The 15,780-nt window shown below is 43.3% G+C and overlaps 1 protein-coding gene, 1 long non-coding RNA gene and 1 pseudogene across 3 annotated transcripts; 1 reads left to right on the top strand and 2 right to left on the bottom strand.

Moving 5' to 3' along the window:
• Positions 1-258: 258 nt before the first annotated feature.
• Positions 259-7,428, bottom strand: LOC112283521 (peroxide stress-activated histidine kinase mak1). The gene is made up of 9 exons (XM_024522289.3): positions 6,446-7,428; positions 4,266-5,703; positions 3,854-4,092; positions 3,201-3,535; positions 2,875-2,970; positions 2,539-2,761; positions 2,125-2,261; positions 970-1,967; positions 259-613 (listed from the first exon to the last, which is right to left on the bottom strand). Exons 2-9 carry the CDS (start codon positions 5,490-5,492, stop codon positions 380-382), a joined length of 3,489 nt encoding a protein of 1,162 aa, XP_024378057.1. The 5' UTR covers positions 5,493-5,703; positions 6,446-7,428; the 3' UTR covers positions 259-379.
• A 3,419-nt stretch (positions 7,429-10,847) lies between these two features.
• Positions 10,848-14,156, bottom strand: LOC149989163 (uncharacterized). Its single transcript, XR_016503364.1, has 2 exons — positions 13,240-14,156; positions 10,848-11,990 (listed from the first exon to the last, which is right to left on the bottom strand). It is a non-coding gene; the product is annotated as an uncharacterized LOC149989163 (long non-coding RNA).
• Positions 14,157-14,254: 98 nt separating this feature from the next.
• On the top strand, positions 14,255-15,449 carry LOC112283914 (uncharacterized; annotated as a pseudogene). The gene has a single exon (XR_016503362.1). The product of XR_016503362.1 is annotated as an uncharacterized LOC112283914 (transcript).
• The last annotated feature ends 331 nt before the right edge of the window (positions 15,450-15,780 follow it).

Here is a 15,780-nt window from a genome sequence, read left to right as displayed (position 1 = left end):
AAATATCGAGGTTTACGGACGTGTCAGGCGTTAGGAGGGTAATCAGAAGCAGAATTTAAAGACAACAATTTTCGACGACCATGGAAAACTTATTTAAACAAGCAGAAGTTAGTTAATCTATCAGAACTGCAACCCTAAAGACTGCAAAGAATTGCGTGAGGAAAAGTTGCATGCTTTACAAAAATTTGCAACAAAATAATGTACCATGAAATATACAAGCCCTAAATATGCGGCAATCAATGGAAAAGAAACATGATACAGGATGAATGCCTCGTCGTGGCTGAGATCATGGAAACCAAGGCAAGGGTCAATTCCAGCAAAAATTGTTCAGTGTAGTGATTTCCTCTAACCAGCATAGAAATAATGTACAAACAAAAGGTCACGGCCGCTGGCCAAGCCTATCAGGTGGCAACAAATGACCAATAGTTTTTAGCAGCTGGTGAATATCAAAAGGTTTGCCAAGGTAGCCATCCATTCCATGTTGTAGGCATGTTTCTTGGTAACCCTGAATAGCATGCGCGGTAAGCCCCAATACAGGAACCCGCGTCCAGCTATTCTCACGTTCAGCTTTTCGTATGAGGTCTGTAGCCCTTAATCCATCCATTGTTGGCATCTGCAAAACAAAACATAACTACCATGAGCATATTGCCACTTTCTAAGACGAGAAATGTCTAGAACCTGGATTAAGAACATTTTGTGTAGACCTTAGCACTCAACTCGTATGTCTCTGAAAAAAGACTCAAAACAAAACTTAAACGAAATTAATGCCCCTCCCTAAGCCCCGCAGCTACACCCAACGTACCACAACATTACAAGTTTCTTTGAAATCATCAAAAGACTATAATGAGTTTCCCCTACTGATCCATAATAACTCTGAACTTTCTTCATCACATCAGCCTACCAGGACCACCACCTTGCTGCACAGAGCAAACGATTAACGAGTTCACTGAGAATGGGAGTGTTCAGTACCTGAACATCCATCAGCACGAGGTCGAACTCGTCGTGACGACTAATAATGGCCTCCAGGGCTTGCTGACCATCGCCTACAATGGTGACAACATGTCCATGTTTCTCGAGTTGTCGGCTGGCCACCTTTTGATTAATGGCGTTGTCTTCCGCCAGCAGTATATTTAGACTAACCTTGCCATCTAACAACTTCTCCAACTCTGCAGATGATTCTCTACTAAGATCTGATCTTACCGAGGTCGACTCCCCACGTGGATAATGTGCCCCTACTACTACTGACAAATTGCCCGCTAATCCTATCACATTTCCTCTTTCACGTTCCATGGCCCCGTGCAGGGCTTCTTCTCCTTCTGGAGGGTCGGAATCCATAGAACCTTCATGTGGCCTTAAGAAAGCAGTTCCTACTCCCCAATCTGAGAAAGTAGAAGATGTTTGTGAAGAAACCGACACGAAGTTCTGTGACTGGACTAGCTCCCACGATTCTGGGTTACCACTATTGACTCGATTCAAGAGAGACTCCGGTTGTAACAACTGCGTGACTTCACTGCTTGCGCCTCGATCACTACGGACAGAATCCCACTTCAGAGGCATGTTGCATTCATTTAATGCACTAGCTGGATCTGACAGTGTCTTCTCTACTAGCTGATCTTCAACGACTGGATTAGATCCACCCTGCACGAGTTCAGGTGCAGCCCACGCATAATGTTCTGGACCATAACTACCTTTCCGCACTGCTCCAAGTCTATATTTAGAGCCTTGAAAATCTGGTGAGTATCCATTCACAGCGGACGAATCGATGCCGTCAAAATTACCCAAACCAGCGCCTTTGTTGTCCTTGAACAGTCCTAAAAGATCATTGGTTGTTCGAACCCTTGCAGCTAAATTCGAATTCCAAGTATGTGCTCCAGATTCTAGCTGATTTGATTCATTCTGGTACTTGCCAGATGGGTTGAAGATCAAACCTCCCATAAGACTCCAGGATTGACGACCATGAATTTTATCTGCATGAAGAAATCTTAGTAATGCATCAAACGCAAGCTCCAAGGTTCGATAAACTAACACCACTCTTTAACGAGAGCTGCTCTGACGTAATGACTTATCCCTTCATTCCTGTCAGTCCTAAATCCATAGAGTCGTAAGCAGGATTAATATAAAAACCTGGAAAAACTTTTGGAGACGATACTGATGAACTCTCTGCTGGTTTGTTCGGGTAGAAGGGCAAACGAATGTAGAAGGCGCTCCCTTTGCCAAGTTCGCTTTCAGCCGATATAGTGCCTCCTAAAAGCTCAACGAATCTGCAAAAATAAACACAAAGTAGTGCTATGTTTCATATCATTGCCTCACAAGGAAAACATAAGTCTGGCGTGATTGAGACGAGTATAACACACCTATATAATGCAAAACAAGTTCAATTCAAGGTTCGAGTATGCAGATGTAGAAAAGGACACATTGTGCCAATCATTTGTAATTCTAACAAGAGTATCAAGTCTGTAACCCAATCGTTAAGAGTTAAATAAAATTAGACCACTACTTGAAGCTTTAAGTAGGCCAAAACATTTCTAAATTTCATACCTCTGAACTATGCAAAGGCCAAGCCCAGTTCCACCATACAAACGCGAAGTGGATGCCTCAGCCTGCGTGAATGGCTTGAACATGTCCAGTAATTTCTCTTGACTGATTCCAATTCCAGTATCCCGAACCTCAAATTCAACGTTCACCCTGCCTGGAGCTTCCTGGTTTAAAGAGCCCTCTGAAGACTTGTCACCAGATGCTCCAACCACATTTTTTGCAGATTCTGAGGTGCCCACATCACCAGATAATTAGCAGAAGATACTAAATAGAATCACACAATCGTGCGTAACTGATCGTAAACAGATGTATAATTCAGCAAAACATCCTCGTACTTACCATCGTTTATGTCAAGGGGCATGGTCGTTTGATCAGCTGCTAATCTTACACTCACAGTTACCAATCCTTTGTGCGTAAATTTCAGCGAATTGCCAACTGCAAAATCACACCCAGTGACGAAAATATAAATACCTAATACTTGCAAATCTCCACATGACGATGAAATGTTTGTTTTGTTTCTTTGAAAATTTGACCCGTACTCAACATAGCAACATTATCCTTGGTACTCAATAAATTTGTGAAAATGCAAATCACTGAAGCGTAACATATTGTTCGTAAATTAAAGATAAATAAGCATAAAATGGGCATGAACAGTCCAGACAGACCTAAGTTCAATAAACATTGCTGTAGCTTTCCAACATCGCCCACCAAGGTCTGAGGCACGCATTTATCAACCTCCCATAACAGCTTCAAGCCACGCTGTTGTGCCCGTGCTTGCAGCATGCGAAAAGTACTTGATACCATTTTCCGAATGTTAAATGGAACTTTCTCTACCTCCAAGCGTCCTGCCTCAATCTTAGCAAGATCTAGAACGCTGTTGATAATATGCAAAAGAAGATCCGCACATTCCTTAACGGACTCTAAACTCTCCGTCTGGTCTGGAGTGAGCTCGGACTCCAAGAGCAATGCAGTCAAGCCCAGGATCCCATGGATTGGTGTCCTAATCAAACCCATATGAAAATGATCAGTAACCTAATCATCCTTGAATCAAGTCAAATGATATTGATTTCATCAATGGAACTACAAACAAAAAGAGGCGGGAGGATGCGACACAGAACAGGCAACCAATAAGCTCTAGGAGCTGGGGTCGAAGTGGTGCCACTCGCGTAAGGACCAGAGTCACCAGTCACAAGAGGGACATTCAAAGGTATTACTGACTGGTGATTTCTTACATGGTCATTCTTTGAAGGCTAACAGATGATAATTTGAAGGGTATCAATTCAGAGGACTTTGAAACGAGCGAAGGATTCATTAATACCTGATTTCGTGACTCATGTTTGCGAGAAAATCTGATTTAGCATGGCTAGCTTGTACAGCTTTCCTCTGCGAAACTTGAAGTTCCTCATTCGCTTTACGAAGCTCCAATGTTCTTAAGTCAACTGTTTGTTCCAGCTCAATGTTCAACTGATGTAGTTTTTGAGTGAGGACTTTTTTCTCTTTCACTGCTGCGGCCAATATTATGCTGATTATTCCCACCACACAGCTGAAAAGTTCAACCTGAAAAATAAAAGCCCAATCACTTAATTGATACATGCATAAACAAGTTGAACATCAGTCAAAACAGAATTCCGCTATTCGAAATTGTTGCTTCGTCGTGACTAAATCAAGTCACCTGTATAACAGAAAAGACACAGGAACAAAGTCCAACTTTTCTCAAAAACAATTCTCACCTGAATAATGAGCTCGGGGGAAGAAGGTGAAGCTGGCGCTCTTAGGTTATAAAGAGCGCCCGTCCTGCGGACGGTTCCTAAAGCACAACAGTAAGCAACAGTGCTGACGGTGATTGCCCAGCCCACTCTATTAAATCGAAAAGCAGTCCACGTGATGAGAGGGAAACACAGATAGGGCAGCACCCGGAAGTTTTCAAAGTTGACGAAGAACACAATCGCCATGATGGCTGATGTGGCCACAACACACAATAAGCACTCCAGTAGATTCCCAGGGCTCCTTAAGCTAGATTCATATTCCCAAGCTAAGAGATGCGTGAGAAGTGGTGTGACAGTGATCATAGTTGCCAGAACCCCAAGCCACCAGGTTCCCCAGTATGTCCAGAAGCTAGTCCATTGTAAGAGAGGGGTAATCGCAATGCACAAAGAGATGACTGTGCTAAACACTAAGGAAAGAAAGAAGACTGTGATCAAGTACCACACTGCTTCTTTCGCAGAGTCGATCGTGGGAAATCTCTTTAAGCTAACCGCACACAGAAACTTCCGCAGAAAATATGCACCTATGTGGCTTTGAAGTGTCGCTAAAAATGCCGCCAGAAACATGACTGTGGTATTCAAACTAGTAAATCCCAGGTGACCCCTCCAAATCATGTACATCCTAACCAGGTACAAACCCACCAGATTCCCAGGAGCGGCAGCAGTTGTCCAAATGCATGCCACCGCAAGCGCCACTGAATGTGGGAGATACAGCGGGAACACGATAGTTCGGTCGATTCTACTACGTAGTTCATTCACGGAGCTTTCCCATGTTATGATTCCACTCAACAATACCAGAGTGAATGCTACCACGTTGTGGAGAAGAAGTCCAAAAAAGCTTGAGGCATCCCTAGGGCGTTCTCTCCATGTTTGCACAAACAATTCGCTGCCCAAATCAGCACAACACCTGATCGTCTCGGTGCTAAATCTTTCACGAGTATCTTTCCAAGACCGAGGTGAGGTACCTGACATACCCGACACGTCCCTGGTACATCCATGGACATCATCTGTAACTGAGTCGTCCATTGCACTGGAGTCACTACCACCAACATCCTTTCTCGAGGAACACACAAGCCTTCCCAATCCTTTTCCCTCTGGATATACTTGGTCAATATTCGGCTGAGATTCCAGCATTGTAGTCTGGACTACTAAATTCTGTGTTTGGTGAGCCAAGTTACAGGCATCCTGAACCATTTTCTACCATTATGCTACTAGGATTATAGGGCCGCCCAACCCTTCACCGTTACCTCCTTGTGGGAAATGAGCAATCCTACCTGCTTCCTAGCTAAATCACCCTTATTCAAACTCCACATCGCGCTAATCCTTAAACGCGCGGTCCAAAAACCTCAGGCCAGGGCCTCCTCTCCTTGTGATTGATTCTACGCTTCTGATGGAGACCCAGACCCTGGACACAGCGACAACGACACAAATGATGAGACTCCAAACCTAAGAAACGGACACTCTGCAACAGAATGCTGCACCAAAAACTTGTGTCTGCAGATCCATCTAGGGAGGGATCAAGGAGCCCCTGCCTCGGATTTCATGCTCGGAGAACTTCAAGTAATACAACCTCACATGTTGAAAAAAGAAAATACAGCATGCTCTCCAATGCCAATGGGAATATTCTGTGCTGGACAAGTTCTTAGGAGGGTCAAGAAAGCAGCAAGAGGGTCCTCCCGAACTCATCCGACAATGTCCAATTAACTTCGAAAAAAATCCATCAAGACACACAGGACCAAGAACACGCAGGGAGTCGACAGCGAGCGAGCGATTGAAAGCCATCCTAGTATTCCACCAACTACCAGATTGGCGGCAACGCTGAACTCCCAACACGATACACGCTACAACCCTTCTAATTTTAACCGGACATTAGTCGACAGCCCTTCCTTATCAAAGACGCGACACTTCCAAACTCATGCGATCATGACGACTCTCGTCCCTCGCCCCTTATCCCGAACCTCAAAACTGGCCTGAAAATTACTCCAGCATCCTCTACCACCTCGCATTTCTTCAAAACTCCGAAAACATTCCAGAATCCCTCTCTCTTCTAAACAAAAGACCACAAATCCGCCAAAACAAAGGATTCTCCTGGCCTAAGCCACCTCTGCGGGATGCATAACCCCCACCAAAGACAAAACAGTCTTTACCTTTTCACAGCGCCCACACCAGCAACAAACTTTACGATTCACCATTTCGCCACGCACAACTACAGTGCCCACGCCATGGTCAAGAGACCAGTCCGACGAGTGCAAACTCGCCACCGCGCGGGAGAGCGACGATGGTGCGAGATGAGCATGCCGCACGCAAGTGGCAATAACAGGCGTGCAGCGGGGTGACAAGGGATGCACTGGCAGGAAGGTTGTTGCATGACATCGAAATGGACAATAGGTCTACAGGCTCGACACTACGCTACTGCTACAACTAGCAAATATCCACCGCAGCAAACGAAGCAGCAGTAGCAACTAGCTCCCATCAAGAGACAAGCTTCCCCGCACCAACTCCCTGCACCAGATTCCAGCCTCCAACAACCTACAGTACCCTCGGCAACTGCCCTTGCCCTGGCACAGGCTACTCACGGTCACTGTTCCCGACCCCACAGCCGTGGTAAATAGTAGCCCCACCATGAGTCTGACCTGCGGCTACATCGGGCACCCTTTCATCCCTGCGCAAAGCAAAGCAAAGCAAGTCCCATGGTCTTCATCTTCTCCTTTCTCGCTCTCTCTCGCTCGCTCGCTCACTCTCCCCCTCAATTATTACCGCACCCTACTCCCTCTCTACCTGTGTGTGCAGTGGCGGTACTCTTTGTACGCTAGCATTGAATCCATCCCGATGGCAGGCTTTCGCCATCATCAGCATTGCCACTTGCCATTTCTCATTCGCCTCCGCAGCTCTGCGTCTTCCGAAATCCCCGGTTCCCAATACCCAATTCCCAGGAGAAAGTTACTCCTCGCTTTCAGTTAGGAAGAATGGCTGGAAACAGAAAGAGACAGACAGACACACACACACACACACACACAGCCCTGCAGCACTGCGGGGTTTCAATTTCCTCCTCCTTTCACGAAGGAAATTTACGATGCATTATTATTCAGTGGGGTAGGAGCGATTATGAGGCAATGCAGAGTGGTTTCAATCGGGGCAGCAGCAATTGGTGGCTGGCAAGCACCCAACTATCCCCGCCCCGCTCAGAGCAGCAGAGCCAGTCGGAACTAGGCCCACGAGGCAAAGAGTAGTAGCAGTAGCAGGAGGACTAGACTTCGGATATGGCCCCCTCTAGACATCGTCCGCTCCATTAGCCTTGGATGGATGGATACATGAATGGATGGTTAAAAGGGCATATGGATGGATATTAGCTGCATGTATGGATGGATACATGAATGGATGGTTAAAAGGGCATATGGATGGATATTAGCTGCATGTATGGATGGATAAACTTTTGGATGAAAGGTTCCCCAGCTACGTTTGTCCCGTTGTAGCAAGGGGAATTTGAGAGAGTTGTGGGGCTCATATCTAGTGGAAGTGTCTTAGGGCCACACCCTTGCCGAAGACCCCCTCTTCCCCTCCTCCTTCCTTTGGGCTCAAGTTGGGGTTGACTCCACGTCACACAGCATGGCAACTGCATTGCTTTGTTATTATAGCTACTACTATACTATACTACCCTTCACCCACCAAGGGTGGATTTCTATCCTATTCCCATTTTCTTACCTTATCTCTCCAATGCATTCATGCTTTAATATCTATATGGATATATATGTGGATATATATATATATATATGTGTGTGTGTGTGTGTGTGTTCTACAATTCCATGTTATCTTGAGCGGTGTTTCTCAAATTAGTGAGGGGGGGGAGGGGTTGCAACTTGTGTTCTACAAGTGTATTGTTATGGCTATTTGAAAAATAGTTCAAAAATTCAAAAATGGAGATTATAAGTTTACAAATTTGCATTGTTTTTCTTATACTGTTTTACGATTCAAAGCAGTAAAATAAAAAAATTGAAACAGATAATGAATGCTAAAAGTGTAAAAATTGTCATTTCAAATTTAAAGACTAGTTATGATTTTCTCTTATGGGGATTTTATATTTACTTGTTATTTAAGATAACAGATTAGTTCAAATTGAAAAGGTTTTGGTTTTTCTTAAAATATATCGTCTCAAATAGTTCTCTTAACAAGTCAAAATGTGCGATTTGCGTATAACATTAAGTTAGTAACTTCTCATATATTGGTTGATAAAAACACTAATCAAAATGTGTATGAAGAATTAATTGCATTCATGCACAACTTAATTAGATTTAGTAACATAGTTCTTACGGTAAAAAATCCAACTGGTGGGTAGCGATGGTAGTTCTCCAACCCCACCGTGGAAATAGAGAAGTCGTCAACAGAGTTTCAGCAAAAGGTCAAATTGAGTGAAAAGCAACCATGTTATTAGAATGCAAAATAAAAGAGAAAATGCACACGTGGAACTGTTGTGATGAAGTCCCTAAACCCTCCAACTAGAACCCAACTTTTTTTCTGATGGTTTGAATGGGTTCACTGTTGAGCTTCCCATGCCCGTTTGCAAAAAAAAAAAAAAAAAAAAAAAAAAAAGGCTCTGAAAAGCAGGAAAGTCCGCAACCCACAATTCAAACCTCGATGTCTGACCTCGATGTCCGATCGTCGATTCCATTAATTGGGTGGGGATCCAAAAATACCAACTTGTTGTGAGCTTGGGAATCATTGCTCAATCTTTAGCTCCGAAAACGACGATTCCTCGCAGCACGGTGTCCACTCATAACAGACTGAAAGCTTGAGAGTTGTCGTAGCTCGAAAACTGCAACTGGTTCAGGAACTACAGGGTTGAACTGGATTATCTCCTAGTTTTGCAGATCGACACCGTGTTAGTTGAATGCATGCAATTCTGGTTTTTACTTTGGCCTGGGCTTCTGGTGCAGTGGAGAACTCTGTTGGCCTACCTGGAATATGTAGCACTGGAAAGAGGTCGCGAAGGAAAGCAGGACGGTAAATCGATCACAAACTCTTTTTTTATTTTTTTTTATTTTTTTATTTTTATAATCAGCGCATCCGGGTTGGACCAAGCATGGTGAGCCGTACCGAAATCCTCTTGGTCCATATTTGACTGCTCTAAAACCAATTAGCTTTGGGCACGCGCAGATCAACGGGAAATAAAGCCTCCCAAACCACTGCGACTCCTCCACACTGAAACCTCCGGAACGACAGATCCATCCGGAGGGACCGAGAGGCTCCAATGGCATGGTTGCTGGCGCTTGCACTGATTGATCAAATCTGGATTTGGTGCTGGCCTTTGAGCTGAATTCTCGTAGCCCACTTGCAGCATGCCTATATATGGCTCCAACATAATGAAGGCACCGGGTGTGTGGGCTTTCGAGATTGGCCAAACGCGTCACTGACCAATAACGTAGCTAAACATACATATTATATAAGCCTATATACAATGTTAAGTTTATCGATTTTATTCTAACCACGGGCTACAAAAAGAAAATAAATTCTTCGGGCACCCACCAGAAAGGTCTATAATGTTTTCTATTCCGAAGCCACGTTTGGAGTTCCCTGTAGTAGGTAAAACTTTGCAACGAAAAGCGTAAGAGAAAAAATGCCGACGGTTTTCTCCTCCTCTTTTTATTTTTCAAATTAATTATTCTCCCATCCTCATTGACTGGAAACCTGGGATTTCCATTGACACGCCGCTGGCTTGTAGTATCTTGCAGACTACGCAGTGATGGCAACACAAACGAGGTCTAGTTTTAGCGTTTTAAGGAGTTGAAAATTGCTGGCTAGGATTGTAGGACCCCGTCAAGGGTGTGACCCAAGCTGGTGTCTAGAATAGGATATTTGATCACAATAGCATCTTCTTCTTCAAGCCGAGCCCTTTTCATGGCCACTTGCGCTCAGGTGTTTTCGCGTTTTGGGTGTTCCGTACCTTTAGGAGCTGACAACATTTCTGTCCGGTTTTCCCTGCTTGCGTCACCCTCCTTCGTAGCCACAATGCGTCACCATGTCAGAAAATTCTCGCCTTTATTTTTACCTTTATGTTGTCCTCTTGCTAATCACGCCCACACTGGGAACCGCTCCCCTTACCGTGGTGGGCAGTAATGTTCCACTTGCTTGGAGTCATTTCCGGTGCACCCACAAACTGAAAGCTGAAGTATTTGAACTTCGTGTCGTACATGGACCAGTTGCACTCTCTACATGAATTTCATTGTGGAAGACTAGAAAGTCAACTGCACTTCAAGCAATAGAGAACTTGAGGGCATGTGTCATGCTGAAAGGATAGCCTCTCGGTAACGCTAAAGTTATAAGGATATCGAGACTCTTTGCATATTTTGATATTTGTTTTGATGTTTTTTTTTTTTTTTTTTTTTTCTTAAATAGGAAATTTAGTTCTTCGAATGACATGTTTAGATAGCGGAGAATTGCTACTCTAACGGTCAGTAATATAATGAGTCTTCAGATGCACATACCTAATATAATATCCCAACGACTGTTCTACATCCCTTTTTTTTTTTCTTTTTCCCCCCCCCCCGATGTATATTTGAACAAAAAAATATAAAAAAACGTGGATTGGAGATTGTACCTTCGCTGACTGGCTAATGATTATCTTGGCAGGTCATGTGGTTCCTCCTGTCCAAGACATGCTTGTGTAAAAATCAAGTTTATTCGGTGTGAGTACCTTGCACATAATTATGTGAGACACTAAGGCTTCGCCACCATGAGGTATATGTTTCATAGAATAGAGCACCTTTAAAACCCATATCTCGTACATTATAAAACAGGCTGTTCTTCTGTGCTAATGCTCTCTGAAGTTGTTGCGAAACTGTACACTCCGATGTAATGTGTTTCCCGAGGGAATAGCGTTTGGGTTGGTGGTTTGCAGTTGAAATACGTTTTGTTCGGGCAGTTCAACAATACACTGCATATGAATCTGGGTGAAAATTCAAGGTTACATTGTTACTAGTCTTCTTCTTTTGGGAAAGTAATAAGGATCGCTTCTGTTGCAAGATGGTGAGAATTCTCCATTATTTCAGTAACTCAGTATTTTTTTAAACCTTGACAAGATTAAAACCCAAGAGAGATAAAATCGGAAGTGAAGAAAAATTGGATGATGAACGGCAATCAATCTTTGCTGCGAAATTGGGTTTTTGTATAAACGTTCCCGTCGATCACCAAATACAAGTAAGTCGGGTCAGCTGGATTTCTTAGATCTCAGAATGGGACAAGTATGGAGGTGATTTTTTTTATTTGAAAAAAATATCTAAATCAAGAGGAGGAGAAGAGACAGTGACAAGTCAGATGACAACAAACACACACCCTCAAATTTCACGTCGGAAGAGAAAAAAACAGAAAGAAAGAAAGAAAGAAAGAAAGAAAGAAGAGACGATGCGAGAATGATGATATCGTTTGCCTCCTCATTTTTGTGTGTCCAAAAAGGTTTTACATCATTGCCCAACGCTCAAAAATATGAAAAAAAGAAAAGAAAAGGTGTAAAGCAAACACACTTACACTCAGAAGTTCATTCTACATGAATGTCTCTTGTGCAAGTATTTCATTGAAGTCAGGAGCCAGCCTTGCTTTAAGAGCTTCACAGTGACTCAGAAAGACTTTAACTTCTGGTGTAATCATTCGAGGCCTTCGACAATCGGCACTGCATAAAATTGTCCTGGTCTCATTCGGCACCTGCAATTATCTTGCTTCAATTCAGAACATAATGGAAGTAAACTTGAAGAACTCGTGACACAAGCATGTTTTATAAGCTTGCTGTTAATGCTGCACATGCTTCCATTTTACACAACAACCTCATTGCATACTAATTCATTTGTATCAATTAAAAGGTATCCACAATGTTTGAAGGTGTAAGAACAATAATATGGTGTTGCTCGTGATTAAGTTCAACGCCAGCACCATCGACGTCCCGTTGCAAAACTATCAATTCGCATGAGTCCGTAAAAATCAACTCAAGAAACTGGACTTATCAGCGCTTTTGGTAGGAAACTCCATACCGTATCCAATACGAAAATGCTCGACAATCGCAAAACTGCAGTCTTTTCATGAAGATTATAAAACCTAGACACCGACTTTGCCAAATTTCCGTTTACAAACAAGCAGTGCCCTGCAATTATCTTGCAAAGTTGCTGAAAGCTGCCCCTAAGTGACTCACCCAAAAGAACTCGGCGAAACATGTAGTACATTACTTTCAACAAACAACTATGTGTAAATATTTAACGACACGTCTTGCTTAGTGTTCGTAGACAGTAGCCTGTGATGGTCACATAATTAGATTCAGTCGTGGATAAACACGTGAATTCAGTTCCATAAAACAAAAACGAACACAAAATGCGAAAAGCTGCTTAAGGCTCCCTGAAATGTCTCTCATGTATGACGCAAAAATTGAGGCACCAATATCTTGCATTCCTTTCATTGCCGCAAAGCCAGCCAAATGTTCTCGAAATTAAGTTATTCAGTCAAACTTTCGAGAGAGGCAACAGTCATGGGCAAGTCTGAAGAGAATTGTAGTGAAGCAGCATGTTGATGAGAAAGCATTCACACTTCATTAATGTCAAGGATAACCTTTGGAGATATAGTGACGCCAACGAACCAGACACGATGTCACACTTGGTACGATCACAAAGTTCTTACAAATGGGTGAATCCGGACAGTTCTGTCGTTTCCAAAACACGTTGCAATCATGGATGCTCGCACATTGTGTTGGCGCTCAACTCAATAGGATTTTGGAATGCCTCACTGATCTTGTCGAAGCTATGGAACAACCAGTTCCATTCTTCTGACGCCCTTATGACAGAGTGAAAGGACCCCAATTGCTCAAAAGACGTATCACGTGATGCGTAGCACCAGTACAAAGTGTATTAAACATCAAAAGTGACAGAAACGCAAGATTTCAAAGGTAAGGACGGTCAATAAAACTTACCGAAGGTTCGATGGATCCCATCAGGATTATGATGGAATCCAAGCCAACCTTTGATAGAACATCTTGGTGCCCTATGAGGCTTGGGTAAAAGATGCCGCCTTAAAAGGTTGCCTCGCCCATGACTTTGTTGCCTGCAACTCATAGCCTCGATGCACGCCAGACACGCGTAAAACACGCTTTATGGAAGTTAAAGTGTATGCCGTTCTTCACAACACAGAAAAAAAAAAAAAAAAAAAAAAAAAAAATCCAGAACGACTTCACCTGCACCAGAGCTAAATGCGTGAAGAAATAGACTCGTGACATAAAAGTGAAGGTTCAACATCTACGCACTTTATTCGATAAGAACCAAAATGCTCCATTGTAAGATGCTCTCCACTCAACTCAATAGAAAGTATGTTGAACTGTTTTTCCTTGAAAAGGTCAGCAACTCCACTAACTTGCAGACATGTCGACTTGAGAAGAGCTCTTGCAAGCGAAGTAAGAATACCATGATGATAGCTACTCAACGATCCTAATCAGAAGAAGAAATGCTAGGGATATACTGGTCTGACACCGAGAATCGAAGCTATACTGAGCTCCCTCGTGTAGAGCCCAATGCTTTCAGAAATTGGCCAGCCACCCACAGTCGTCACTTCCATGATGCTAGGCCAATCCCGGTCAAGTCAAAATTCAAAAGTCTGTGAAGAGCGTCGTGGAAATAAGACCCTCACAAAAGTGAGCAGCAAAATTTCAGCCTCGATGCCATTTACTCTGTTTGCAAAACCTGTGTCAACCACCGATGGACAATATATACACTGAATGCTACAGATTCTTCATTTAGGCATGGAATGTTATCTCCTTGTTACAAACCGAACATTATACACCATCAGAACAACACATGCTTCAAGAGTATTCTGCGATAGATTGGGTCTTGGAATGAGAAACGAGATTATTCCCACATGGACAACAAAATTGATCTATTTTAAATAACGAGTTCAACATTTGCACACATTAATTCCAATTCGAGCGAGTCGCATTGCCTCCGGCAGAGCAACTCCCTGTACGCAGATACGCCCACAGGTTTCCGTTGAACGAGGTAGAGACTTTTCTGTAATTGACTGCTGCTCTCTGTAGAATGAGAGAGCTATCATGATTCATTTGGGGATACTCTGACAGAATTCTACGCACCTCACATTTTATGCGAAGAAAGCTTTCGCAAATCAATCTCCAGCACGCCAAAAGCTTAAGAAATACTCAGATCCTGCAATTCGTGCCCGAATAGCGCAGAGCACGCACTGCCACCAGGACATTGCCAGAAAGTGTAACTATTATTCCAACTCTATCACTTCCGCAGAGGCTTAATTTGTCTTCTGAGATCTTTATTTCCGATTCTTAAATTTACATACTATCAGACTCAGCTCGAAAGTGGTAAATGTGGATAGCTTCTTGAGTCTTCATTTCTACATTCCTCGTTTGGGTTTAGGGTTTAGTTCTGCGAGAACAGCATTTAGGGTTATCAGTCGTCGTGCGGCATCCAGCTTGAGCCAACCCAGCTCCAGGAATCAGTTGAAGATGGTGCAGTCGTGGGATAACGTCAAAGGCGAGAGGCAGCATCAGGATAGTGACACGAGCAATACCGCATTTAAGAAGCTGATGAATAGAAACTTGTTTTGGGATCGGGATCAACTTGGTGACGTGTTCCACTGGCTCAGGCAAGCAATTGCAGTCATTTGTGGCATCGTGTGGGGGTTAATACCTCTGACGGGAGTGGGTTGGATCATTGTATTTCTCACGTTATCATCTGCGATCATTTACGGTGTTTACGCGCTTTATTTGAGGGTGAATGCTGAAGAATTTGGTGGCGATGGTACTCTCCTGCTAGAGGGCTTGTTCGCATCGGTGATACTCTTTTTGCTCGCTTGGGTGTTGGCATACAGTCTGATCCATCACTGATTCTTTCAAACGCTTCACAACTGGGCTGATTCTTCACCTACGACATACTGGGGCTGAACTTCATGGTCAGAAATTTGGTGTAGCCGCTGGGGTGGGGTTTTTTACCTTTTGTTCACATTTTGATTAACACTTGTGCATTTAGATAATTTACATACGTTTAGTGGTAGACTTCTTTAGGGGGATGCAAGCACTTTTAGGTGATTTCATTTCATGTGACTTGGTTCATCTTTGGTCATTTATATTTTTAATTGTGGATTTCGCCATTGTTTCATGTACCACTTCATTTCTGCATGATAGAATGAGTTTGCAAAAGGTTTCCAAGAGCGTTGAACCTACATTCAACGTTTTTCTCAACAGGACGAACTGGCTGATGCTCACCTTGTGAACCCACCCTTCACGGTTTGCTTCAGTCTGGGCTCATTTCAGTGCATCTTGTGTTTGGGTTGTTTCTGAAGAATATCTTCGTCGAGTCAATGCACTAGTTGCTGTATGGTGATAGTGGTGCGTGATTCTCAATAACGAAAGGTAACATGTGCCACCCCTGTACCATAATGCCTTCAGTGTGTCCACATCTGTGAGTCTACTTTTCTCGACTTGGGCAGATTGCTG

The sequence above is a fragment of the Physcomitrium patens genome, chromosome 6, assembly GCF_059467195.1.
Source record: "Physcomitrium patens ecotype Gransden chromosome 6, ASM5946719v1, whole genome shotgun sequence".
NCBI lineage: Eukaryota > Viridiplantae > Streptophyta > Bryopsida > Funariales > Funariaceae > Physcomitrium > Physcomitrium patens.
Note: the sequence above shows the minus strand (reverse complement) of the source record. Positions and strands in the feature narration are given on the sequence as shown.